At 64.4% G+C, this 24,928-nt stretch overlaps 10 protein-coding genes across 10 annotated transcripts in view; 3 read left to right on the top strand and 7 right to left on the bottom strand.

Moving 5' to 3' along the window:
• AMSG_08206 (uncharacterized protein) overlaps window positions 1-72 on the bottom strand; it is a gene marked incomplete at both ends in the record, with an annotated part of 1,990 nt that extends 1,918 nt beyond the window's left edge. The window contains one exon of the mRNA XM_013900093.1: window positions 51-72. Within this exon, the coding sequence (XP_013755547.1) occupies window positions 51-72 (22 nt within the window). The remainder of the gene's footprint in view (window positions 1-50) is intronic.
• Window positions 73-339: 267 nt separating this feature from the next.
• AMSG_08207 (uncharacterized protein) lies at window positions 340-1,098 on the top strand (the record flags this gene model as incomplete). The annotated part of the gene is made up of 2 exons (XM_013900094.1): window positions 340-931; window positions 971-1,098. The coding sequence occupies 2 exons, from the start codon at window positions 340-342 to the stop codon at window positions 1,096-1,098; spliced, it is 720 nt and encodes a 239-aa protein (XP_013755548.1).
• A 1,582-nt stretch (window positions 1,099-2,680) lies between these two features.
• Window positions 2,681-6,029, bottom strand: AMSG_08209 (cell division control protein). The gene is made up of 2 exons (XM_013900095.1): window positions 5,928-6,029; window positions 2,681-5,576 (listed from the first exon to the last, which is right to left on the bottom strand). The coding sequence occupies exons 1-2, from the start codon at window positions 6,012-6,014 to the stop codon at window positions 2,694-2,696; spliced, it is 2,970 nt and encodes a 989-aa protein (XP_013755549.1). The 5' UTR covers window positions 6,015-6,029; the 3' UTR covers window positions 2,681-2,693.
• Window positions 6,030-6,154: 125 nt separating this feature from the next.
• Window positions 6,155-7,178, bottom strand: AMSG_08210 (cyclin-C; the record flags this gene model as incomplete). Its single annotated transcript, XM_013900096.1, has 2 exons — window positions 6,155-6,950; window positions 7,046-7,178. 2 exons carry the CDS (start codon window positions 7,176-7,178, stop codon window positions 6,295-6,297), a joined length of 789 nt encoding a protein of 262 aa, XP_013755550.1. The 3' UTR covers window positions 6,155-6,294.
• A 225-nt stretch (window positions 7,179-7,403) lies between these two features.
• Window positions 7,404-9,888, bottom strand: AMSG_08211 (WD40 repeat-containing protein). The gene is made up of 2 exons (XM_013900097.1): window positions 9,704-9,888; window positions 7,404-9,360 (listed from the first exon to the last, which is right to left on the bottom strand). Exons 1-2 carry the CDS (start codon window positions 9,881-9,883, stop codon window positions 7,423-7,425), a joined length of 2,118 nt encoding a protein of 705 aa, XP_013755551.1. The 5' UTR covers window positions 9,884-9,888; the 3' UTR covers window positions 7,404-7,422.
• A 181-nt stretch (window positions 9,889-10,069) lies between these two features.
• On the bottom strand, window positions 10,070-11,664 carry AMSG_08212 (endoglycoceramidase; the record flags this gene model as incomplete). The annotated part of the gene is made up of 3 exons (XM_013900098.1): window positions 10,070-10,969; window positions 10,999-11,542; window positions 11,657-11,664. The coding sequence occupies 3 exons, from the start codon at window positions 11,662-11,664 to the stop codon at window positions 10,070-10,072; spliced, it is 1,452 nt and encodes a 483-aa protein (XP_013755552.1).
• Window positions 11,665-13,518: 1,854 nt separating this feature from the next.
• On the top strand, window positions 13,519-15,422 carry AMSG_08214 (uncharacterized protein; the record flags this gene model as incomplete). Its single annotated transcript, XM_013900099.1, has 2 exons — window positions 13,519-13,557; window positions 13,998-15,422. The coding sequence occupies 2 exons, from the start codon at window positions 13,519-13,521 to the stop codon at window positions 15,420-15,422; spliced, it is 1,464 nt and encodes a 487-aa protein (XP_013755553.1).
• Window positions 15,423-15,451: 29 nt separating this feature from the next.
• Window positions 15,452-19,572, bottom strand: AMSG_08215 (uncharacterized protein; the record flags this gene model as incomplete). Its single annotated transcript, XM_013900100.1, has 3 exons — window positions 15,452-18,653; window positions 18,735-19,396; window positions 19,495-19,572. The coding sequence occupies 3 exons, from the start codon at window positions 19,570-19,572 to the stop codon at window positions 15,470-15,472; spliced, it is 3,924 nt and encodes a 1,307-aa protein (XP_013755554.1). The 3' UTR covers window positions 15,452-15,469.
• A 184-nt stretch (window positions 19,573-19,756) lies between these two features.
• On the top strand, window positions 19,757-22,675 carry AMSG_08216 (uncharacterized protein; the record flags this gene model as incomplete). The annotated part of the gene is made up of 2 exons (XM_013900101.1): window positions 19,757-20,661; window positions 20,860-22,675. The coding sequence occupies 2 exons, from the start codon at window positions 19,757-19,759 to the stop codon at window positions 22,673-22,675; spliced, it is 2,721 nt and encodes a 906-aa protein (XP_013755555.1).
• AMSG_08217 (uncharacterized protein) lies at window positions 22,469-24,853 on the bottom strand. Its single transcript, XM_013900102.1, has 3 exons — window positions 24,781-24,853; window positions 23,285-24,541; window positions 22,469-23,261 (listed from the first exon to the last, which is right to left on the bottom strand). The coding sequence occupies exons 1-3, from the start codon at window positions 24,822-24,824 to the stop codon at window positions 22,709-22,711; spliced, it is 1,854 nt and encodes a 617-aa protein (XP_013755556.1). The 5' UTR covers window positions 24,825-24,853; the 3' UTR covers window positions 22,469-22,708.
• Window positions 24,854-24,928: the final 75 nt, after the last annotated feature.

The following is a 24,928-nucleotide window of genomic DNA, read 5'->3' on the forward strand; positions in this document are numbered from 1 at the left end:
GGGGGGGGGGGGGGGGATAGTGGTAGTGATGGGGGGGATATGGTCGTCACGTTGTCCATGATCGGTGTCCATGTTGTCTATCATGGTGATCAGCATGATGCTGTTCTTCAAGGTGATGGCTATCATCAAGTCGATCAGCAGGGTGATGGGGATGGCAGGCATCAGAGAACCGTCATGACCAACAGTGAACAGCGATGCCAACTGATCACTGTGCCATTGGTACTCAAGTCGTGTCAGAGCGACAGGTCCGCTCGATGCCAGGCAGAGGCAGAGGCAGAGGCAGAGACAGACACCCGACGCAGGCGACTGACGCCCGTCGAGAGCCGGACTCTGCCCGCCATGGCAAGCCCACGAATCCGAGACACAGCGGCCGTGGGCAGAACAAGAGCCAGGCCAGGGAGCGAGGATGCGGCCGACGAGGGCTGGCTGGCGGATGCGGTGGTCGAGCTGGTGGCGGCTGCCCGGGCGCGCGATAACGATCTCGATGCGCTGCAGGCGCGGTTCGAGGCGGTGGCCGAGGCGGCGAGCGAGGCGGCGGGGCACGGACGGCTGCTGCAGCGGGCACAGGAGGAGATAGCCCGCCTGGCGCACGCGGCATGGGAGGCTGAACGCAACAGTGTCTCCACAGACGCCTACCAGCAGGCCCTCGCTCAGGCTACCGACGCCGCCGACGCCTGCGCCCGGTGGAAGGCCATGTACGAGCAAGCCGCCGCCTCCCGCGACAAGGCAGAGACCCAGGTCGAGGAGCTGCGCAACGAGGCCGCCTCTATGCGTGCTGCTCTTGCCGCTGCTTCGGAGGCGCTGCAAGAGTCGGCCGCATCCGTCGCCAAGCTCAAAGTTGGCCTCGGCCGCGCCCAAGCCGAGAATGCCGCCCTCAAGGCCGAGCTCGCCGAGGCCCACGACGTCCAGGCCACTGCACGGATCGCCGCTCGTCCTCCTCGTCCAGGGCCCCGGACTCCGCTGGAACCAGCCTCCTTGGATGGAGCCAGCGCCATCGGCAACAGCCAGCGCCAGCTCGATCTCGACTCGAGGGCCGCTAGGCTGGCGGAGGAGCAGGCCGCAAGACGAGCGCGGCTGGCGGCATCGAACCAGAGCTGACGGGAGACAGGCGGGAGAATAAAGGATGGGGCGGAGGCTGATACACCGGATCATTTAAGGCGGGAGGCGAGAGGCGACGGGGGTCAGCGGGGCGGGCTAGTGGCGGAAACCCTTGGCACGCTTGGCCGACGGCGTATCCATGGCGCCACCGTCTGCGTCCTCGGGCGCCTTGCGCTTCTTCTTGCTCTTGGACTTCTTCTTGGACTTCTTCTTGGACTTCTTCTTGGACTTGTTCTTGGATTTGTTTTTGTTCTTCTTCTTCTTGGACTTGTTCTTGTCCTTCTTGGTCTTCTTGGTCTTGGCGTGCTTCTTGGTTGTCGACTGGGCCGCGGCCATCAGGTCGCGCTTGATATGCGCGGCCTTGGGCCCGGGCGTCTTGGCCATCGTCCGACCAACCGCCGCACCGCCCGAGCTCGAGCCCGAGCTGGAGCCGTCGTCGTCGGCAGCGGTGCCACCGCGGAAGCTGTTGGCAGTCCCGGTCTCGCTGTCGTTGTCCGATGCCGAAGCCGACGCCGAGAGCGATGCGTGTGCGGCCGCAGCCGCAGCCGCTGCGGCCGCCCGCAGCGACGCGGCCTTGGCCTCCTCGTGGAGCGCCTCGACCTTGCGGCGCGCTTCAGCGGCGGCCTTGGACAGGTCCTCCCGGGCAGCGGCGGCCTCCTCGGCGGCGGCGGCCTCGGCCTCGGCCTTGGCCTTGGCCTTGGCCTCGGCCGCAGCCTTCTTGGCCTCGGCCTTGGCCTTCTTGGCCTCGGCCTTGGCCGCAGCCTTGGCCGCAGCCTGCGCCTTCTTGGCCGCCTTCTTCTCGGCCTGCTCAGTCAGCTTCTTCTGTCTGGCTGCCTGCGCCGCCTCGATGCCGTCAATACGAGCCAGCTCCTTCTCACGTGCGTCAATTGTGGCAAAGGCGGCGATCTTGTTGCGGACGGCGGTGAGCGAGCGGCCAGGCACGGCCTGGGCCACAAGCTCGACATCGCCTATGCCGTGCTCGTTGAGCGCGCCAATCAGCGCCCGGATCTCGTCGCGGTTGAACCGCCCACGGCGCCCGCCCGTCGACGGCGGCGCCACCGGCTTCTGCCTCTTCTGCTTGGGCGTGGCGGCCGGCGCCTCAAACGCCGAGTCCGAGCCCGAGCCCGAGCCGTCGCCAGCAGAGTCCGAGCCCGAGCCCGAGCCCGAACCCGAACCCGAGCCCGAACCCGGCTTGCTTCCCGACTTGTCTCCCGACGCCGAGGCAGAGAGCTCCATGGCGACCGGCTTCGACGCCCGGCCAGCCGACCGGCGGCGAGGCTGCGCTGCGGCGGTGGCGGCGCTTTTTTTCGACTGAGCCAGCAGGTCTGCCATGAGCTTCTGGACGGCAGAATGCATGCTATTCATGCGCTTGGAGCACTGGTGGAGCATGTCCAGAGCCTTGCGCGTCGGCTCGTCGGCTGACTTCCATTCGGACGGCTTGTGCGGCATGCTGGGCCCGACTGGCAGGAGAGTTGAGTTGCCAACTTTCTCGCCCGCCGACTCGCCCGCCGACTGGCATTGGCTCTACCGCCCGCCGCCCCGCCCATGGGCTGAAGACGGCACGGCACACAAGACACAAAGCCTGCGAGAAGATTTTAGTTGGAGCCACGCGGCTCCATGGTGAGCGAGAGCTCGTAGGCGACGTTCTCCTCGGGGATCTCGGCCTGAGCGCGGGCCATGCAGCGCTCGAGGTACTCCTGGTGCGGGTGGTCGGGCTCGAGCGAGTAGCCCATCTGCTGGTAGCGCTGGATCTCCTGCAGGACGTTGGCGTAGTAGCGGCGCTTGACAAAGTTGAGCAGGCCATCGATGGTGTCCGAGTTACCGTCCTCGATAAAGGTCAGATCCGTGAGGTACATGCCGAGGTAGGGGATGCACGGCGGGTTGGCCATATGGATCGAGTTACGCATCTTCTTGTAGTTGCCCGACGACGAGAGCACGTCCTTGAGCTTCTCGTACAGCTCGATGGTCTTCGAGTCGACGCGCGCCCAAGCGTTCTTGAGGCGGTAGACAGCGGACGACTGGAGGCCGGCGATGACCTCCATGCACCCGTTAAAGTTGTTGAGGGCGCGGAGCTCCTTGGCGAGCTTGATCATCTTCTTCATGATCTTGGCGCGCTCCGAGTGCTTGCCGGCCGGCGCACCCTGCAGGATCTCCCACTGGACCCAGTTGGAAGTCTCGTTAAAGCGGCGGACGAGCTTGAGGATGTTGGGCGAGTCGCGCTCCTTGTTCTTCTTGGACCAAGCGAGGCCAAAGCACTCGCGCGGCTCGATGTTCTTGTAGATGGCAGCCTCGATGCGGGTGATGACCCGGGCCATGGCCTTGCAGTCTGCCGACTTTGCAAAGGTCGAGAGGCGGTCCTTGGGCCGGACGGGCGGGACCGACTCGAGGTCCATGTTGATCGTCCGCTGCTCCTCGGCCTCCTGCAGCTTGCGGAGGAGAGCCTTCTTGAGCGACTTGGACGGTCGCTCCATGCCGGTCGCCGGCATGGTGTTCTCGACAAAGTCCATGACCGTGTCGACCAGCAGCTGGTCCGACCGAAAGTCGTAAAAGTAGTCGTTGATCCACCCACGGAGAACGTTGAAGACCCGGAGGCGGATCGGGATCTGCTTCTTTGACTTGAACTCTTTGAGCTCCTCTGGCGAGAGGCCCTCGCGCGGCGTGATGCAGTAGCGCTGAATGATGAGCTCAAGAAGATCAAGCGGCGTGGTGAACGACCGGTACGTGAGCATGAACGCCTGCACGTACTCGGTGTCGGGGAACTTTTCGTACGTCAGCCGCTCGACGAGCTTCTCGATCGTCGCCGCCTTGATCTGCGGGTAGCGCGAGGCGTTGTTCGCGTCGTCGTCGTGGACAAACTTGATGTCGCTGGTGTCGTCGCCGTCCTTGTACGTTCGCTCCGACTGTGGGACCGTGTTCTTGGCGTCGACCTGCTTCTCGGCCTCCTCCTTGATCCGCTTCTGCAGGTCCTCGGGCGCGTGCTCGCGCTTGAGCGTATGGTACGTGTTCTTGAGCCGCTCCTTCTTAGATGAGTCCTTCTCCTTGGCCTCCGAGAGCATGGAGAGCGATGAGAGCCGCTTCTCGAGCCGGCCAAGCGTGTCCTTGCGCCGCGACTCGCGCGCCAGGCGCTTGCGCTCCGCCGAGTCGAGCGAAGACGGGCCGGCGTCGTCAGTTGTCGACTCGCCGCCGCCGCCGGCTGTAGCCGTCCCGGCCGAGCCCGACATCGACCCGCCGTCATTGCGCATCAACTCGGCTGCAATGTTGTCCAGGTCCGACTCAACGCCGTTGTCCGACGTCTCCTCGGCCTCCAGCCGCTCCAGCCGCTCCACCAGCCGCTCGTTCTCGTCGAGCGACTCCTGCAGCGCGTACCGCAGCTCGTCGTTCTGGCGATCCCACTCCTCCACCTTTTTGAGCTCGGCGTTGAGCTCCTCCACCTGCAGAATGAGGTCTGACCGCTCCATCTGGATTTCCAGCACCTCCTTCCGCGTCTTGTCGGACTTTTTGGCCCGCTCCTCCGACCGCCGGTTGAGCTGCCGGATCTGCATCTGCAGGCCGGTGACCTCGGCAATGAGGTTCGCCTTCTCGCTCTCGTGGACAGGAACCGACTCGTCGAGCCGCGTCGTCTCGGCCTTGATGAGCTGGATGGCCTCGACGAGCTGAGCGTTGGTCTTCTGGTTCGCCGCACACTGCTTGGTGAGCTCGGTTGACTCGGACGTCGCTGCAGCCTCGTTGCCTTCGGCCGACGCCTGCGCGTCAGACACCTTGGCCGCAAGAATCTTGTTGAGGTTCGTCAGCTTGGTGATCTTCTGCCGCAGGTGCTCGTTCTGCTTCATCCACGCCGCCGCATTGCGCTGCGACGCGCGCTCCTCGGCAAGAAACGCCTCGTACTTGGCGTGCGTCGCCTGCATCTCGTCAAGCATCGCCTTGCTCGCCCGCGACTCGGCCACCTTGGCCCCGTACTCGCCGCGCACAGCCTCGATCTTGACCAGCGTTGTGTCGTTCTCCTTCTTCATCCGGTCCAGCTGCTGCTGGAGCTGCTTGTTTTGCGCCAGCCACATCTGCGCGTTCTGCAGCGCCGCGTTCTGCGACGCGTTCTTCTGCGAGAGGTTGATCTTCTCGTTCATCAGCATCGCAAGCTGCTGCCGGAGCTGCTGCAGCTCGAGCGGGTTGACCTGCGACTGCTCAAGGTGCTTCAGCCGCCCAGTCAACTCGTACTTTTCCGTCACAAGCTGCTGCAGCTTGCCCTTGATCTTGGCGTGGATGAGCTTCTTCTCAGACTCGAGCTGCCCGATCCGCTGCCGCAGCTCCTCAGGCGAGCCCTGCACCATCGCCGCCCGCTGCATCACCACCGGCGGAAGCTGCTTCCGCGCACCCATTGACTTGCGCTGAATCGCCTGCATCACTTTTTCGTTCTGCTGCTGCAGCTCCTCGGCCTTCTTGAGGAACGCGTTCTTCTGCGAAATGAGCGCCGCCAACTTTTGCTGTTGCCAACCCGCCACACCGCCACCGCCACGCCCACCCATACATGAGTGACACACAGAGCACACAGAAAGAGAGAGAGAGGACACATACACCCATGTACAACAACCTCCCATGTACATCCCCTCTCTCACTCCATCTCTCCTTCACACCCTGCCTCGCCTCGCCTGTCCAAGTTGGCAGCCTCTGTTGACGGCAAGGCAGCTTTTGGTTGGAGAACGCCGCCGATCGCTAGAGCACCCATTTTCCTTGGCCCACCGCTCGGCCTCGACACACCAACCAGGGCCAGACGTGTTTGGCAGGGGGGGGGGACATGTGTCGGGTGGGTGTAAGGTCTGCTGTGGAGCACGTACCTTGAGTCCGGCTGCAAGGGTGGCCTTCTCCTGAAGGAGGCCGTGGCACGCCTGCTTCAGCTTTGCATTTTCCTCGGCCAAATTCATGGTCGACGACGAGCGAAGTGTGTCTAGTTGCCGGTCGCCGGTTGGTAGTGGCCGGTTGGTGGTGGCCGGTTGGTTGCGGGGGGGAGGGGGGAGGAGCAGGAGAGGGGGAGGAGCAGGAGAGGGGGAGGAGCAGGGGGATGGACAGTTCGGATAGTACAATCGTGCATACATATACATACACGCGCGGGCGTCGGCCGACATGTCCATCTGGAAACGGATGATGCAACATCGTTGTCGTCGTCATCATCATCGCATGGTGGCAATTTCGGTCGTTCCTCCGCTACGGTACCCGATATATAGCGTCGATGCGCTGCTTGGCGCGCTGAAGGTCAGCGTCGTAGGTCGGGAGCGACCATGTGTCGTAGAGGGTGACCAGGTGAGCGGCAACAGTGTGGACCTCGGCCATGTCGACCATCATCGAGCCGAACCACTCGGCGACAGAGATGGAGTTGCTCGACTCGGCCCGGTTGATGGCGCCAGCCATGTAGATGGCAGCCAGGGCGATGAGGTACGGCGGAAAGTAGAGAAAGACTGCGGTGCAGTACGAGTCGTTGACAATGTACCATGCCGTCTCCAGGAGCTCGTCAGCGAGTCCTGCGTCGGCGACGTAGTCCTTGAGGGCGGTGTACGGATGAAAAACAACCAGTGAGTACTCGAGCGTGGCAAGCAGCGAGATCTCGGTCGTCGCCACGTCCTCGGCCGTGACCGTGACCCTGGGGAACGACGACTTGAGGATCTCGGTCACCTGCTTGACCAGCGACGCGAGCTTCTGCGGGCACTCGTCGACCTTGCACGCCACAAACACCGCCGCGGCGAGCATGGTAAACGGCGAGACGGTCTCGAGCGTGTGCCGCGTGTAGAACCGCTTAAAGTACACAATGGCCGTAGCGATGACGACCTGCGGCAGATGCAGCCGCTTGCCGAGCTCCTGGATCTCTGTCCCCTCCCTCCCTCTTTGCAGTGAGTCTGCCGCCATTGGTGAATGTGGACAGTGTGGATGGTGTGGTGGCTTTAGTACGCCATCTGCGTACTCTGCGGAAAGTAGATGCCCAGCAGGGTGGCGACGGTGGCGTCGAGCGAGTCGCCCACCCCAAGGTCAGCCTCGCTGGCCGTCTCGAGCAGCCATACGTCGCGCTGAGAGGATGCCCAGAAGTTACCCGCCATGGTGGTGGGTGGGTGGGCACGTGGGTGGGGGTGGATGAAGACGAGGGGTGGAGTGAGGTGGTGGTGGTGGCTGTGGTGGCTGTGCTACTGCCGTGATCAATGGGTGACGCCCGCTATATCGACCTACAGCTACGAGGGGGGGGGGGAGGGATCCTCATCTCTCCTCTTCCTCCTCCTTCTCCACACACACTCACAAACACACTCTTTCTCTCTCTCTTCTTGCTAGGCAGCACTGAAAATGTACTTACTCGGACATCGAAGCCGAGCCCGAGTCCGAGTCGGAGAGATCCGAGTCCGAGTCGGATGGGTCGGACGAGTCGGACGAGTCCGAGTCGGAGCCGAGGAGGTCGGTGTCGTCATTGCCCTCGATGTAAAGGGTGCGTGGGCGGGCACGGACCGAGGTGCGGCCGGGTGCAGCGTCGTCGGCGGAGACCTGCGAGAGGACGAGGTCAAGGCGGCCGTTAAGCTTCATCAGCTTGTCGTAGACGGCCAGGCGCTCCTCAAAGGTCTGGTAGAGCGGGGTGAGCATGGCGGAGAGGCCGGGAACCGAGAGGAGGAAGGCAGTGTGGGTGACAAGAATGGCTCGGATCCAGGGAACGAGGCGGGTACCGCGGGCCGGGCGCGAGCGCAGCTTGTCGGTGAGAATCTTGAGGAGGGCGACAATGCGGGCAGTCGGCAACTGGCGGACGGTGGCCATGATGGTGCCATGGGTGGACATGCCGAGGCAGTACTCAAGCAGCTGGTTGTCGCCCGAGTGCAGGGCCTGGACCAGCATGCGCTTGAGTGACTCGCCGCGCGGGACGCCGACGGTACCATCGTCCGAGGCCGGCGATGCCGAGCCATCGCCCGACGCGCGGGATCGGCGGCCGTTCTTCTGGCGCCCGCCCGACGAGCCGTTGATGGCCTTGAGCCGCTCTGCAAATGAGAGGCCGCCGAGGTTCTTGTTCTCCTCGCCGTCGTCCTCGCCGTCCGAGAGCGAGTCAAAGCCACCGGCGGCCAAGGACATGGCCATCGGCGCCTCGCCCGCCCGCGGCGCCATGGCGTCAGCAGCCGACAGCACCTTGGCATTGGTGCCCTTGGCCTTGGACGGCACGCCCACGGCGCTGGCGCCTGCCGACGTGCCCGGACCGCCGAACGGGTGCTGGCTCGCCGCCGCAGGCGCAGCAATGGTGACCGACTCGAGCACGCTGCCGTCGGTGCCCGCGGCCTTGATCGCCGTGAACGACGGGTTCTTGGTCGGCCCGTGCATGGCAAGGAAGGCGTGCGCGGTAGTGGGCCGGAGCGCGCGAATGCCGCGCCCGACAAACCCGTTGTCGTCGGTCGGCTCCTCGGCCACAAGGCAGGCCGGCGCCCGCGGCTTGATGCCGCGCGCTGCAGCCTTGCGCGACTTCTTCTTCTTGCCGCCAGCGTCGACGGTGGCCATGACGTCGCTCCAGATGGCAGCCTCGCCCGACGCGGTAAAGGCGGCAACGTGGACCGCTCCGGGCTCGGACGCCGACTTGCGGCTCTTCTTGGACGACTTACCCGAGCTCGGCGCATCGGTGGCGTAGGTGACGAGGCCGAGCGGCTGCGACTCGGTGACGAGGATGCGCGCGGCGTCCGGCGAGAACACCGTGTCGCGCGACGTCGACGACAGGTCGTACACGTTGATGAACCGGTCATGGAGGGCGGCCGAGATAAGGATGGCGCCGTCGGCCGAAAAGGCGAGCGACGAGACGAGCGAAGCGTGGCCCGTCAGCGTGGCCACACACGTCACGTTGTCCAGATCAGACACGTCGAGGACGCAGATCGAGTTGGCAGCAACCGCAAGTCGCGAGCCGCTCTCCGACGCCGCCAGAGCAGAGATGGTGTGGAAGGTGGCGGCCGAGAAGGCGCCGAGGATGGTGCCATCAGCCACAATAACCGGCGTCGCATCGGACGTCAGCGTCTTCCACGACCAGAACAGCACCTGCCCGTCAGATCCGGCCGAGAACAGGCCGTCCGGTCGGGCCACCAGCGCACGCAGCGCCGCAGAGTGCCCGCCACGGCTCCCAGCCCGCGAGATGATCTTCTCCGTCGCCACGTCCCACACCAGCAGCGTGCCCTTGCGCGTTCCGACCGCAAGCACCGCCCGCGTCTCCTCACCGCCCTCTCCCTCACTCTCCTTTGACTTGCTTCCTCCACGCTTCCGCTTGCTCGTCTTCTACAAGCCATGCCCATGTAACCCACCGCCGACACCGTCGCTCTCCGTGAGTCGGTGGGATGCCCCGCTGGATGGGGGGGCCTGCGGCACCGGCCCCACACCCGGCACTCGACAGGGTCCTACCGCCACACACACGAGCCCCATGCCCCCACGCGCATTCATGCATATGCCCCATAATACCCGCATGTCCTCTCTGGCTTTCCCTTTGATAGCTACCTGCACTCTGCCTATAGCCTGTGCCGCAGTCGCGGCCACAGTCACCACTGCCGTCACCGGCAGGTCATCCTCGGAGGATGGCCCGAGACCAGGGAGGGGGGGGGGGGGGGGGGAGCTAGAGGCGTACCTTGGGACCAAGGCCAAAGCTAGCCGGAACATCGAGCCAGGTCAAGCATGTGTAGTTGGTGGAAAGATGGTCTGCGTCGGTGAGAACGTGCAGCAGCTCGCCGGACCGGGTGTCCCACACCCGGATCCGGGAGTCGGTAGAGGTGGTGGCAAACGCCGTTCCCTCCCGATTGAACGACATGATTGCAGACGAGTGTGACCCGATTTGGCCACCCATCGCCGCCTTTGGCACGCACCCTCACTACCCACGCACCCTCTCCCTCGGCTGTTCCTTGACCATCGGCCACGGTGTGAGACATTGGGTCTATTCAATGACGCCCATCGCCGCTTTGTCAAAAGGCACTGGCTAGTGAGATCGCGGCTGGTCTCACGCCAGCACTTGGGAATCATTGGGAGTAATGACGACCGTCAGCGTGGAGCTGTCGGGAAAGGTGGAAGCAGGGACAATGTCGAGATGGTTGCGGGTCGGCGACGAGTACGAGGCGCCATCGCGCGGGATGAAAGTGACAGAGTAGCCGTGCGGGTACCACATGGCCTCGTTGAGGTAGATCGAGGTGGGAAGGCCGATGGTGTGGCCCCACGAGTCCCACACAAACTTGAAGGCCCCGGTCTCGGCATCAAACATCATGTCGCGCGGGACGCCGGCGGTGGCGTACGCGTACGTCCGCGAGAGGACCTTGATCTTGTTGGCCTGGAGCGTGCCATTCGGGTAGTAGAACGACTCGTCGAACGGCTGCGAGGCCGTGGTGAGATCGTGATACGGTTTGTACTGCCAGTAGTTGAACGACTGTAGGTTGGCGTCGCACAGATCAAGCAGGTGGTTGAGGGCGTCGGCAGCGGCCGGTGACTCGAGCATGGCGCCCATCTCGGTGAGGTAGCCACCGCCGCCAAGGCGGGTCACGTCGGCCATCTTGACGTTCTCAAAGTAGTCGTCGACGAGGTTGCACTCGACAACATGGGTCGGGTCGCCAGACTTGTCGGTCGGCGCGCAGTAGATGTGGTACGAGTAGACCGAGCGATTGGCGTAGGCGGCGCCACCGGGTGGCGCGTCAAAGCCGGCGTGGCCCTGGTTGGAGACCGCGTCCTCGTAGAAGACCAAATGCTCGTCGTCGACACTGCGAATGGCTGCGTTGATCTTCTCGTACATCGGCGCGAGGTTCTTGCGGCCGGCGACGCCAAACTCGAGTAGCTCGGGATCGGCGTAGATGTCGCCGGCCCACGGCTCGTTGAGCAGCTCGTAGCCGAGCACGTAAGGGTTGTCCTTGAACTTTGTGGCGACCGCGTGCCAAAGGCCACAAACGAGTCGAGCGTCCCGTTGTGGTTGTCGTAGAGGCCCTGGTAGGCGTACGAGACGGCGTGGGTAAAGTAGTACTCGAAAAACGGGCGCGAAAGGCAGTCGTCGAGCTCGGGATAGCCTGTCGATGCGTTGCGCTTGATCGACGCGGCAATCGGCTGTGGGAAGGGCAGAAAGTCGCCGTCGGTAGCGACGGCCCAGTCGGGCGCAAACTCGCCACAAAAGTTGCGATTGAACAAATCGGCGTGGGCGTCGAGCAAGGTGAAGATGCCATGCTTTCCGAGGCCGTTGACGATCTCCTCCAGCACATCGAGGTAGGTGGTGTTGTACACGCCACGCTCCCACTCGAGGCCCGGCCACATGGTGCCGAGCCGGACAGCGGTGAAGCCCCAGTCGGCGAGCCGGAGCCAATCCTCCTCGGCGAGAGAGTCATCGAGGGTAAAGACCTCGACGTTGGGCACCCACGGGAAGATCTTCATCACGGCGTTGACTCCGTGGAAGATCCGTGTCCGGTTCTGCCCGTCGACCAGGGCTGCATCGGCCTGCCTGACATGCACAAAGGCCGGCGGGGCACCAGAGCCAAGGGCGAGAGTGGAAGCGGCAAGAGTGGCGAGGACGAGAACAGACAGGGCAAGGGGACAGGGGTGCGTATGCGTAGACGGAAGCATGGGTGGAGGGGGGAGAGGGGGGGGGGGTAGTGCGGTGGGTGGGCGGGGGGAAGGGGGCGGGGGTTGGACTGCGACAGCGTGCCCGTGCGTGCAGCAGCCTTGCGGGGGGGGGACGGCTCGCTCCAAGGGTCGATCGATGACACCACGAACACACACACACACTGACAAACACACTAACACACATAGACACACACACACACACGTTGACACGTTGACGTCACTACCCTCAGGCTTGTCTTCGCTCAGACACCATCATCATGTTCTCATTTTGCTACCCGTGGAGGAGGGATCCAAGGAAATCGACCTCCGTCTCTGATCGGGGATAGGGGTGGCAGCAGCAATCAGTTGGCGCCGAGGGCCGGGAAGGCCTTGTCGTCGTTGACGTTGGGGAGGCGCGAGCCGCCGCGACGGTTGTTGTTGTTGTTGCCGCCACGGCCACCGCGGCCACCGCGGCCACCGCGGCCACCGCGGCCGCCGCGGCCACCGCGGCGCTCGCCGGAGAAGGCCTTGTCGACCACGCGAACGTTGAGGAGCTCGTTGGCGTTGCCCTTGGCAGCGCGGCCACCATCGCGGGCGGAGAAGTTCTGCTGCACCTTTTTGCCCTTGGTCTTGGTGGTGAGGCGCTTGTACTGGCCCCACTCCTTCTTCTCCGAGCCCTCGTTGGCGCGGCGGGTCGGGCGCGCGGCGGCGACGCGGATCGCAGCCTGCTGGGCCTCGTACTCCTCGAGGGTCATGCCCTCCTCCTCGTCCGACTCCTCGGCAGCAGGCTCGCCGTTGTTGGCGTAGTCAGCAGCAGCCACGTCGGCGCCCTCATCGGCCACCGACGACGCGGGCTTGCCCTCAACGTCCGGGATGTCGCCCCAGTTGTGGGCACCCGAGGTACCGCCCTTGCGCGCGCCCGAGCGCGACGACTGGTTGGCGTACGACTTGCCGGTCGCGTGGTGGTCCTTGGCGCGACCACGGCCCGACTTCTTGGCGTTGCCGCCCGACTTCTTGGCAGCTGCCACACCCCAAAACCATCCATCCTGTGAGTCTCTCCCTCCATTGCGAGTCTTCTCTGTGCGCCTTGTGACTAGCAACTATCCTCGCCCATCGCCCTCTCCATCGCCAGCGCCTCGGCCTGCCATCGCCGACCAGGCCACCCGCAAGCCCCGCCCGCTCGACGCAGACAAAAATAATGACCGCGGCTTGGCCTGGCCCCGGCCGACGAGCACGGCCAGTGCGGACTAAAGGCAGGCAGGCCAGATTGCATCTGAAGAACGGCAGATGGGTTGATGTAGCAGATATCCAGTACTACCTGCAAGGGTGCCAGCAGTGTGGTAACCAGCTCTGCACAGCAGGCGAGCATGCGGGCCAGCAGCGACCCACCGACGGGGAGCAGCGACAGAACCAACAATCCGAAAATGTCTCACAGAGCAGAGCAGGTCGCGCCGAGGCCGAGACACCGGGCAAAGGAGGAGACGGGGGAAGGTAGAGTGGGGGGCAGAGGGGAAGCGAGCAGAGAGCAGGGGGGGATGACAGCACGTAGGCTCCGTGGTGGCAGCAAGAACTGGGCCAGGAGAGGCTACGCAAGCAGGGGAGAGGCAAAGGAAGCGCCCAAAAGCGGCAATGATCGGTGGCAGAGGGAAAGAGGTAGCCAGGGGGGGGGGGGGGGGGGGGGGGGGCGGGCGATTGGTGATGATGGACGTACCCTTGTTGCCAAAGTTGGGCTTCTTGAGCGGATCGGCAGCAACAACAGGCTTGGAGGCCTTCTTGTTGGCAGCCTTCGGCTTGCTCACCGGCGAAGCGGGCGAAGCGGGCGCATCGTCGTCCTCCATGTTGAGGGCGGCGAACGGGTTGTTGATCAGCGACGACATGACGAGCGAGAGGTGCCTCGCCGTCGATTGGCTGCCGGTTGGCAGTGGGCGGACGGGTGGCCGGAGGGCGGCAGGGAAAGGGGGGGGGGGAGGGAGGGGATGGGATGGGATGATGGTGTATCGATCTGTTGAGGAAGTCGATATGTAGGGAGATGAGATAAAGTTTGACGAGGAGGGGGGAAGGGGGATGGGGGGGGAGGGGGGAGGAGGGAGATGGGAGGGGGAGGGGGTTGGTGATGGGATGTGCGGCTGTCTGCAGTTTGGAGAGGTCGTGATCGTGATCGGTTCCAGGAATGGTGGCTGGAGAGGGGCGTGGGCAAGGCAGAGCGGCCTTAGGGGGGTGGGACAGGGACACCTCACCGAGTGGAGAGAGAGAGAGAGAGGGGGGACGGGCTTAGACGCAAGAGCGCAAAGACTAGAAGTGGCAAGCGAGAGCAGGCTTTGGACGAAGCAACAGAGAGTATGTCGTCTGCGCAGGTTGCCACGGCGGTGGTCCTCGGCCTCATCGTCATCATCGGCTTTGTCATTCTCTGTCTCTGCGCCAAGCTCTGCTTCAAGGACGGCAACTATCGCAAGGGTGGCGTAGATGTGCCCCGAAAGCCGACGCTGATTAGATATTGGAAGCACGAGCACTCGCTTCTTGGCGTGCTTTGGCAGAAGCCGCCGTATCCAACCAATCAGGTCGAGCTTGATCGCAAGCGCAAGGTCATGCTCCTCGCCCTCATGTTCTTCCTCAACTTTATGGTCATCGGCTTTATCTCGCTCTTCACGCCCTCGTTTCCGTCGTGTGCACAGGCGCGTGACGCCATGGAGAACGCGCGGCTCGACCGGGCCGGGCCCAACTACATCCCATTCCTGGTCGGCTACAACCGCGATCTGCGGTCGTACCGTTACGACGACTCGGGCTCGGCAGCGTTCACAAAGTACAAGGCCCGGGCACAATCGGCCAACGTCGGCGTCGCCGAGGAGCGTCCGTGCTGGGAGTATTGCCGGTCGGCCAACGCCACTGTTCCAACTCGCGACTTCATCTCACGGCTGCTCATTTTCTCGCGGACGCTGGTGGACAACCGGCTCGAGTGCGACCAGGTGCTCAACGACGCGCTCCGCTCGTCGCTCGTCTGCTACGACTACCGGTGGAAGGGTGATGACACCTGCGATTCGTCAATTCTTGTCTCGCTTTCGTCGACCGAGTTCATTCTCCGCGGCATCCTTGTTGTCTTTGTCGTCCTCCCCATCGTTGTGGTCTACAAGCGGCTACTGCGATGCACAGAATCGGATCACACGCCTTGCATCGGGCAGTTCTTTGCCTACCCGTTCATCATCATCATTTTCGTCATTTCGTTCATCCTCGCCTGGGTCCTTGCCGTCTCGCTGCAAGGCGAGGTCGTGGGCGACTTTACCATCTCATTCCTCTTCTCGTTCCTTCTCTCACTCTTGTTCGAGTTCCCGAAACTTGGCTTCTTCTACATCATGTACAAGGGCAAGCGCCTCGAAAGGGTGTACCTCGAGGCTACTGGGCGGCACATGGAGAACGGCGTGCTGGTGGTCGACTCACTGACGTCGTCGTCGTCGGCGCAGTCGGTGTTTGATCTCGAGGCGTTTGAGGCCGACCACGGGAAGGTCAATGACAACGGCTCGGCCACCGTCGTCCTGCGCCAGGCTCCGGGCTTCCAATCGCCGTATGCAAACAACCAGCAGCAGAGCCAGTACCGCCCGCCTCCGGGGCAGCCTTATGGGGCTCCCCCGGTCATGTCTCCCTATCCTGGCGCCGATCCCGGTTACGGCGCTGCGCCGCCTGGGGCTCCATACGGCGCCCCGCACCCGTATGCCGCCACAAGCGGCGCTTACGGCGCCCCGGTACCAGGCGCCCCGTACGGCGCCCCGATGTATGGCCGCCGCTGACAGGCCACCCGCCACCTCTGCACATTGAACCCTGGCTAGTTTACGGACTAGAACCGCTCGTCGTCGTCGACGTCTTCCTCATCGTAGTCATTGTCAGCAGCAGCAGGCGAAGGCTCTGCAAACGCAGACTCGAACGCAGGGAACGCTGCAAATGCGTCGTCGGTCGGGGGAAAGGCGGCGAACGTGTTGTCGGTTGGAGGGAAGGCCGAGAACGCGGCGGTCGCCGGGTTGTCTGAGACCGAAGCGTCGTCGGCTGGGGGGAAGGCCGAGAACGCGGCGGTCGCCGGGTTGTCTGAGACCGAAGCGTCGTCGGCTGGGGGGAAGGCCGAGAACGCGGCGGTCGCCGGGTTGTCTGAGACCGAAGCGTCGTCGGCTGGGGGGAAGGCCGAGAACGTGGCGGTCGCCGGGTTGTCTGAGACCGAAGCGTCGTCGAAGGCCGAGAACGCGGCGGTCGCCGGGTTGTCTGAGACCGAAGCGTCGTCGGCTGGGGGGAAGGCCGAGAACGCGGCGGTCGCCGGGTTGTCTGAGACCGAAGCGTCGTCGGCTGGGGGGAAGGCCGAGAACGCGGCGGTCGCCGGGTTGTCTGAGACCGAAGCGTCGTCGGCTGGGGGGAAGGCCGAGAACGCGGCGGTCGCCGGGTTGTCTGAGACCGAAGCGTCGTCGGCTGAAGGGAAGGCCGAGAACGCGGCGGTGGCCGGATCGGCCAAAGGAAAGGTGGAGGTGGTGGCAGTTGTGGCATCATCCTGATCCGTCGCAAGAGCATCACCGTCGACCTCAGCGTGACCGCCCAACAGACCGTCTTCTTTCAGGTGCAAAGCGAGATCAGAGGGGGCAGAGACGTCGGACAAGGGCGTGACCGCAGTGGCGGCATCTACAGTCGTCGAGGTGTCAAACATCGCCAGCGGCAAGGAGAGGAACTGCGACGACATGAAAGACAAATCTGGAATGGCTTCCAGAAGTGCCTCGGCTTCGCTGGATAGCTTCTTGCCTGTCATTCCAAGCAGCCAGTCCGGGAGCGCAGAAGAGGAAGCGGGGCCTGTCGCCGCCGGCTGCGCCACAGGTGCGCTCAAGCTGTCGGTGGTGTCGCCGCCTGGAGCTGGAAGACCAAACGATGCAAGGGTGTCGGTGAGCCATGAGCTTCCGCCAGTCGAACCGCTGGCTGCGGCGCTTTCAAGACTTGACACCTTGCTAGCAGAGACAGACTCAAAGATGGAGACATCAAACTCGATGCCGGCCGATCCAACACCGCCTGTCGGTGTAGAGACTCCAGACGAGAGGCCCGAATCGAAAGATCCAGGCTTGGCAGCCATCGGCGAGCTACGCCCCGAGCTCCCGGACGTGCCAGCCGACTCGGCAACCGGCGACGCCGGCGGCGACACCGAAAAGTCCGACGAGGCACGGGTCGGTTTGAGCGGCGTCAGGTGGTGCATCGGCGCCTTGGCCTGCATGGCAATTTTGTCCAGTGATGGAAGGTGATACGACGCCAGCATGGTCTGGTAGCAGAACGAGACTTCAAACATGCGCTTGCCGGTCGGCCGAACGCGCGCCTCGCCCGACAGCTTAGCCAGCAGCTCTGCGGCCTCGCTTCCATCTGTGAGCTCCTCCTTGTACGTATCCGTAGCCGCGACAGCATCGCCCGCTGCCATGTCCGGGAACATGCCTTCAACAAGACGCTCCACTGCGTTCAGCCGATCCTCGCCGGTGCTCGCGGCTGGCGGCTGGGCTTGTGGCGCTGTGTCAAACGCAGGAAACGTCACAGCCGGCAAGTCGGCGTCAGCCGCAAAATCGCCAAACCCGGTGTCCGCAGCAGCACTCGGCTCGCCAAACGCCTCAAACGAGCCGAAGCCGTCAGCATCGGAAGCTGGATTCTCAAATGTCGTTGGGAACGTGCCAAAGTCGGCCGACTCTCCCGTCGGCCCAAAGTTGGCCTCGAACCCGCCAAAGCCATCGTCCGCGGGATTGGCCGGGTCCGCAGCATCGGTGGGGTCGGTAGAGGAAAAGTTGGCCTCGAACCCGCCAAAGCCGTCGTCCGCGGGCTCGTCAAAGTTGGCCTCGAAACCGACCAAAGCAGGCTCCGCCGAGGTCGGCTCCGCGGGATCGGCCGGATCCGCAGCATCGGTGGGGTCGGCAGAGGAAAAGTTGGCCTCGAACCCGCCAAAGCCGTCGTCCGCGGGCTCGTCAAAGTTGGCCTCGAAACCGACCAAAGCAGGCTCCGCCGAGGTCGGCTCCGCGGGATCGGCCGGATCCGCAGCATCGGTGGGGTCGGCAGAGGAAAAGTTGGCCTCGAACCCGCCAAAGCCGTCGTCCGCGGGCTCGTCAAAGTTGGCCTCGAAACCGACCAAAGCAGGCTCCGCCGAGGTCGGCTCCGCGGGATCGGCCGGATCCGCAGCATCGGTGGGGTCGGCAGAGGAAAAGTTGGCCTCGAACCCGCCAAAGCCGTCGTCCGCGGGCTCGTCAAAGTTGGCCTCGAAACCGACCAAAGCAGGCTCCGCCGAGGTCGGCTCCGCGGGATCGGCCGGATCCGCAGCATCGGTGGGGTCGGCAGAGGAAAAGTTGGCCTCGAACCCGCCAAAGCCGTCGTCCGCGGGCTCGTCAAAGTTGGCCTCGAAACCGCCCAAAGCAGGCTCCGCCGAGGTCGGCTCCGCGGGATCGGCCGGATCCGCAGCATCGGTGGAGTCGGCAGAGGAAAAGTTGGCCTCGAACCCGCCAAAGCCGTTGTCAATAGGCTCGGCAAAATCGGACACACAACCACTCGAAGTAATCGCCTCGGAATCGGCAGCAGTACTGGCCTGGTTGGCCGACACTCCCTCGGCGTCAGTCACAGATGTCTCGCCAGCCATTCGTAATAACTCGCTTCCCTTAGGCAAGTCCGAATCCGCAGCAACAACCGGAGCAGACGGATGAGCAAAAGCATGGCAAGACGAGTCTACCGTCAGAGGCGAGGCCTGGCTGGGAATGCTGTCGAGAGACGCAACAGATGCTCCATCATCGACAGGGGGTTGGTCGAGCTCGGCAGCTGATTCGCTGCCAAAGACAGAGCTGGAGGTGGCCACAGCGGGCGTGACCGGAGCCGACGGGTGTAGGAACGCGTGAAAGGCAGGGTCAAGTGCCTCAGCAGGAGCAAACACAGCCTCTTCTTCGCAAGAAATGGGAGAGCGCGCGACAGCTCCAACCGGAGTGGTGGCCGACAGAGGAGCGTCAAAGGCAGCAAACGACGGTGAGACGGACGCACTGGTGGGCTCTGCTCGGGCAAGAGAGAGTGCGGGGAGCTTATCTAGCCCTCTGCGCCTTGGCTCTGTCTCTCCATCGGACTCGACTGCGAGAGCAGCGTCAGAGGCTGGCGCAGCATCAAACGCCGCAAACGCAGGCGACTCGGGCCCTGTCTCGCCCTCGCCAACTGGCGCAGCATCAAACGCCGCAAACGCAGGCGACTCGGCCCCAGTCTCGCCCTCGCCACCCGGTGCAACTTCAAACGCCGCAAACGCAGGCGACTCGGCCCCAGTCTCGCCTTCACCACCCGGCGAAACATCAAACGCCGCAAACGCAGGCGACTCGGGCCCAGTCTCGCCCTCGCCACCCGGTGCAACTTCAAACGCCGCAAACGCAGGCGACTCGGGCCCAGTCTCGCCCTCGCCACCCGGTGCAACTTCAAACGCCGCAAACGCAGGCGACTCGGCCCCAGTCTCGCCCTCGCCACCCGGCGCAGCATCAAACGCTCCAAAGCCAGGCGACTCGGCCCCAGTCTCGCCCTCGCCACCCGGCGAAACATCAAACGCCGCAAACGCAGACGCCTCGGGCCCAGTCTCGCCTTCACCACCCGGCGCAGCTTCAAACGCTCCAAAGCCAGACGATCCGGTCCCCGACACTGCCGACGCCGACGCATGACGAGCAGGCGCAGGTGGCACACCCGAGGCAGTCGACACAGGCACCGCCGCGTCGTCCCCCCGAGCGTCCCCACCAGCTTCAGCCTGGTACTCCCCAAAGGGAGCAAAGTCAGCAAAAGCATGTCCATTCCCCTGGCCATCGGCCGAGCTATGCCCCGACTGTGCAGGAGGAGAGGCAGCCCACGCACCATCTTGGTCGCCAGCACCACTGCCACCACCGCCTGCGCCTGCCGCTGCCCACGCCCAACCCTCTCCAGACCCAGCATCCGTAGTGGACTCCTGAAAGACCCCAAAGTCAGCAAACCCGTCCTCCGCCATCTCTCCTCGCCACCCTACTAGGCTGCAGTCAAGTGTGCGGGTGCGAAGCCCCCCCCCTTCCCCTCGCCCTTCCCTCCCCCCCTCCCCGTGCGACCTGATCACCGCCTCCCCTCCCTCCACCTGACGCACACCATGCTGGCCTCCGCCCTGGCAGCCAGCCTAGTAGCAGTCTTTGTTGCCGTGGTGGTGGGCACAGGAGCCCGCTACGAGTACGGCCTCAAGCCTGGGCGGCCGCATGTCTTTGCCCTCTACTCGCCGCTGAGACTGGCTCTGGGCTTGGTGGCCACTGGTGTGGCGGCCATGGCCATGACGGCCGCTACGGCAGCGGCGGCCATGGCCACCACACAGTATCCGCTCGCCTTTCCCTCCATCCTCTACTCGGCTACACCCTTCTCCTTCTGTGGGCCCCGCGGATGGCTCTCTGTCCTCTCCCTGGCTCTCGGCGCATCGTCTGCTGCTCTCGTCGCATCCGCCTTTGCTCCTCGCCCCCTCCTGGTCCCAGATCTGCTGGCCACGGCCCTGCTCCTGCACGCTCTGCTCGTCACGGCTGCCGATCGCGCCTTTCCGGCCAACATCGCATACTGGGTGGCGCTTTGCGGTGGCCTCGCCGTTGGTGCCATCCTCGGTACCATTGTCAACTACCGCATCGGCGCTATGGAGTACCGCTCCGACGTCCGTGTTCCGCCGCCACGCCCGCAGCTTGCTCTCTCGCTCGAGCTTCCGTCGCCAACGCCATCGGCGTCGCCCGTCACTGCCAACGACGGCGATTCGTCCGCCTCAGACCACTCCGGCCTCGCTCATTCGCGCGACTCTTCGCTCAGCCTCAACGCCATCGAGCTGGATCTCCTCTCGCCGCTCCCTCCCTCGCCACCGCCACCACCACCGCCACCGCCCCTCACCTCGCCCTCACCCTCCCGCCGCGCGTCGACTCTCTCAAACCTCTCGGTCACCTCGGCCCACTCGGCCCACTCGGCCCAATCCGCTCGCTCCACCTCGGAAGACTCGTCGTCGTCGTGGTTTGCCGCCTCCCCATCGCCGTCCCCCCGTCCATCATCATGACACACCCTTCGCCATCCACCTCCCCCTCCCCCTCCCCCCCTCCCCAATCCCAGACCACCCATCACACCAGCCCTGCCTTTATCCGCGTTCGGCCTAACACTACTCGCCACAATGGACGATCTTAAACGCCGCCGGCGCGAGTCGTCGCTGGATCCCACCACCGCCAGCAAGCGCAGCCGCGGGCTGGACGTTAGTAGCACAGCTGCAGCTGCTTCACACGCCATCAACCAGGATGAGACGACAGCAGGAGGTCCTCCGCCGCCAGTGGCTGGCTCTGCCGCACCTCCTCCCGCCGAGGCTGCAGCCGTGCCGGGTAGCCCGCCCCTCGCCCCGGCTGGCTACCACCCGGCCCCATCCACCCGCGACGGGCCGGTCGAGTACCTCGCCACCTATGCCCTGGGCCCCCGGACCGCCATTACCCTTGCCGCCCTCCACCCTGCCAACCCGGACATGCCGCCCACTCCATTTGCCGTCTGCCGTCATATTGTTGCTGTCGCTGTTCTCCGTGGCGCCGTCGACGTCCTCGGTGCTACCCTCACCTCTGCCTCTGGCTGGCGTGTCGTCTGGTCGCAAACCTGCCACGGCACGGCCCCGCTGCAGCCGACGGCTGTGCCCGATCCGGCCCTCATCTCACCGTTGCCGCCCGATCCATGGCTTGACGCCTTCCCCATCAACCTGCCTGACCCGGACTCGGTCGCCGGCTCGATTGTGTCGGACGCCCCCACCGTCATCGCCTTTGTACCCGTCCCGCACGAGATGCTTCCGCCGTACATGATGACCCTCATGCGTGCCGATGTGACGGACATGGATGCGTCGGCAGGAGTGAGCGCCGCCGTCATGGGCGCCGATCCCCATGGCCCGCCCATCGCCTGCCTACCCGGCTGGCGCGAGGCCATGGACGGCGTCATTGCCGACGCCTCGCCGCCACGGGTCTTGGTCATGGGCAGCCAAGGGGCCGGCAAGTCGACATTTGTCAGCCTCATGACCAACAGGCTCTTGGCCCACCATCCTGCTGTTGCTATTGTCGACTACGACGTCGGCCAGCCGCTGCTCAATGTTCCCGGCACAGTGTCAGTCACCCTGGTGGGACGCCCGCTGCTGGGCCCCGCCGGTATCGAGATGCATGCTCAGCTGGCGTCGCGAGCCTTCTTTGCAGGCTTTGTCTCGGCGTCCAAGAGCCCGACCCACCTCGTGCGCTGCATCGAGTGGGCGATCCGCGCTCTGCCCACTCTCCTCGACGACGCCGGCCTTTCCGCCGCGGACGTGCCGGTCGTCACCAACTCGTTCGGCTGGGCAACTTCGCTCGGCCTCCAGATCTCATCGGTTGCCCTTGGCCTCCTGCACCCCTCCGCCGTTGTGTATCTCACCGCCAATCCCTGTGAGGTCTCGTTTCCCGACCACGGCCCGCCGGTGGTCCGCGTGCCGTCGCGGCCTGTCCGCATGGTCACCCCGCCGGCGCCCCTCCTGGACGCGATTGGTATCGACGACTTGACCATGCCCGACGTGCCAACCTGGTGGATCCCTCCAGCCCGCAGCGTTGTCAAGCGCAACGCCCGCGCCCGCCGCGACGAGCGCTGGATTGGATACTTTGGCTCAGCCGGCGCCGAGCTCGCCGAGGCTGTCCCGTACCGCGTCCCTCTCAGCGCCCTCCACATTGTCTCAACTCTGCACTATATTCCGCCAGAGCATGTCGGCAAAGTCCTCCTCAACTCGCTCGTCGGTCTCGCCACCTCGCCGTCTGCCGCCGACCATCTCGGCTTTGGCATTGTTCGTGGCATCTCAGACGACGGTCTCGATCTGTTTATCATCACCCCGGTTGAGCCGCGACTTCTCAACGACGTCAACACTCTGCTCTTTGCCACCAGCACGCTCCCAGCCGACTTTATCCGCGCCTCGACGGCACTCGGGCGGATGCCGTTCAGCCTCGCCGACAACGTGGCCAAGACCAAGACTGGTGGCGCTGCCATGCACTCGGCTTTCCGCCGCCGGTAAAAAACTGCTTCACATGCCGCGCCGCTGCTTCCCTCATGCCAGCGGCTTGACTCGCTTGGCTAGCGGCTCGGTAGAGGCGAGGCCGTCGGTCCGCTTTCGCTTCTTCTTGGCACCGCTGCTCGTCATTGGAATGCTTGCGCGCTTGGCGACGTCGGCCTCGAATCGTGCCTTGGCCTTTGTCAGCTTAGCGAGCAAGTGATCGACAGCCGAAATTGCCGGCTTGGACACGGCGTAGCCTGTGCGCAGGGCAGCGAGGCGGTCCTCGAGCCCACCCATGGCCTGCATGATGCGGTCAAGCTTGGGCCACGCCTTGGGCTGCAGCGAGTTAGCCGACGCGTTCCAAAAGTGCCGCAGCAGCTCGGTGACTGCGGCATCGAGCGGAACAATGCGGTCGACAAAGCCGGTTGGCATTTGCTGCATCCGAAGGTGGGAGTCGGCCTCGGACGACTGGCGGACACGCGAGGCGGCCATGACTCCGTCGAGCACGGCGTCGGCGTCAGGCACGGTCCGGACACCGGCTGGGGCTGCCGCCACCTGCTTGCTGAACAGCGAGCCGCGAATGTATGCCCCCGCGGTGCAGGAGCATCTCCCGGTCCAGCGCCTGCTGACTGGCCAGTCGCAGCAGACGCGCCGGTGCTAAAGTAAGCCGAGGTGTCGATGATCTCCAGTGGAATGGTCTCCGGCTCGGGCTCGGCCTCGAGCTCACGGATGCGGGCGGCCTCGGCCATGAGCGACTTGGAGACTGTGAGCGGGACCACATCCGAGTCCTCGAGCACAATCATCGAGTGGCGGTTGACGCGGCGGACAAGAGACTTGGACTCACGGACCTTGCGTGGCTTGGTCGACTTTGTGCGGCCGACGACAGCTGCGCGGGCCGGCGCCGACGACCGCGCCTGCGAGGCGGTGTGTGGGTCGAGGCTGCCCGCCACGGTTCCGTAGCCGTATAACTCCGAGACGGCCGAGTCGTCGCGCAGGGCATTGAGCTGCAGCGAGCGCTTTTGGAGCTCGGGCTGGGTTCGAGCCAGGACGGCAGCAGAGGCCGACGCAGTCTCGACCGACGGATCGGTCAGCCGGCGGAAGCGGACGTTGTGAGTGTCGATCTTGTCGATGATACCGGCCCGGTTGGCGTTGTTCTGGTGGAGGTAGTAGTGGTTAAAGTACTTTGTCCAGAACGCGACCTTGTCCATCTTGGCCGGGACCAGTTCCTTGTAGGCTAGGTGGACGTGCGGGTTCTCGAGGAAAATGTGATGGATGACCTCGGGTGTGATCGAGAACTGGATGTGAGTCGAGTTCTGGGCCTTGGGCCGGACGTCGGCGAGGAGCTCCGTCGACATGCCGACGTGCTGGCGTTCGGGCGCGAGCCGCTCACGAGCCACAAGCTCTTTGCGCGACTCCCAGAACTCGTCGTCGGTAATGGCGTCCGTGCCCACGAGCTGGGCGTGGAGCTCGGCGAGGCCCTTGTCCTTGGCGAGGAGGGCGAGCCGGTACTCGGTGTCGCGCGACGAAGCGGCCATGACCTTGTCGACTGCGCCCTTGTTGGCTGCATTTTCGCTCCCGCTCGCCGACGCGCCAATAGCCTCGGCTCGCGCTAGCCGCTCCTGCAGCGCGCTGCGCATGTTGGCCAGCTCGAGCTTGATCCTGTCGCGCTCGGCCTCACGCGCGTCCGACACAAACTCAAAGGTGTACGCTTTGCCTGAAGCGACCTCAATCTTGAGCAAGATAGCTGGCGTCGACGGCGTCGAGACAAAGTGTTTGACAATGGTGGGGACCTCGATCTGGATCGGCCTGCTCCGCCGCTGGCCAAAGAAGAGTACCCGCTGCGAGGAGAGGACGAGCTCGCCGAGTTCCTTGCCCATGCGCACGGTACTGGTGATAGCAAAGGACGAACAGTAACAGAGGGGGGGCGGGGGGTGAGTACTGGTCGAGGCCATGCCATGGTTGGCTCATCGAGGCAGAGTGCCTTGCATGGTGGTCTTGACTGGCACGGCTATCCGAGTGGCCGTGAGGGGCTGAGTCGCCTTTGAGCGCGGCATGCAGGCAAGGGAGGACGAGGAGGGGGAGGGGAGAAAGGAGAGAGGGGGAGGGGAGGGGAGGGGGGGGCTTACCTGCGGAGGATAACCTCTTCATCCTTCCGACGCCAGTCTGACATGACCCGTGTGTGTCCGAGGGGGGAGGAGACGAGTGCGGTCGCTTCCGCGGCCGGGCGCACTGCGTCGCTCTCACTCTCCCTCTCGCCTCTCGCCATCATTCGCT

The sequence above is a fragment of the Thecamonas trahens genome (genome assembly GCF_000142905.1).
Source record: "Thecamonas trahens ATCC 50062 unplaced genomic scaffold supercont1.39, whole genome shotgun sequence".
Lineage (NCBI taxonomy): Eukaryota > Apusomonadida > Apusomonadidae > Thecamonas > Thecamonas trahens.

Excerpts from the sequence above, each read along its gene's own strand:
- AMSG_08209 (XM_013900095.1), bottom strand. The coding sequence starts at position 6,014 with ATGAATTTGGCCGAGGAAAATGCAAAGCTGAAGCAGGCGTGCCACGGC. Across the intron at positions 5,577-5,927 it reads CCCTTGCAGCCGGACTCAAG|CAAAAGTTGGCGGCGCTCAT; the intron begins GTACGTGCTCCA and ends GGTTGGCAACAG.
- AMSG_08211 (XM_013900097.1), bottom strand. The coding sequence starts at position 9,883 with ATGTCGTTCAATCGGGAGGGAACGGCGTTTGCCACCACCTCTACCGAC. Across the intron at positions 9,361-9,703 it reads GCTTTGGCCTTGGTCCCAAG|AAGACGAGCAAGCGGAAGCG; the intron begins GTACGCCTCTAG and ends CATGGCTTGTAG.
- AMSG_08217 (XM_013900102.1), bottom strand. The coding sequence starts at position 24,824 with ATGTCAGACTGGCGTCGGAAGGATGAAGAGGTTATCCTCCGCAG. Across the intron at positions 24,542-24,780 it reads GAAGAGGTTATCCTCCGCAG|TACCGTGCGCATGGGCAAGG; the intron begins GTAAGCCCCCCC and ends TGCTATCACCAG.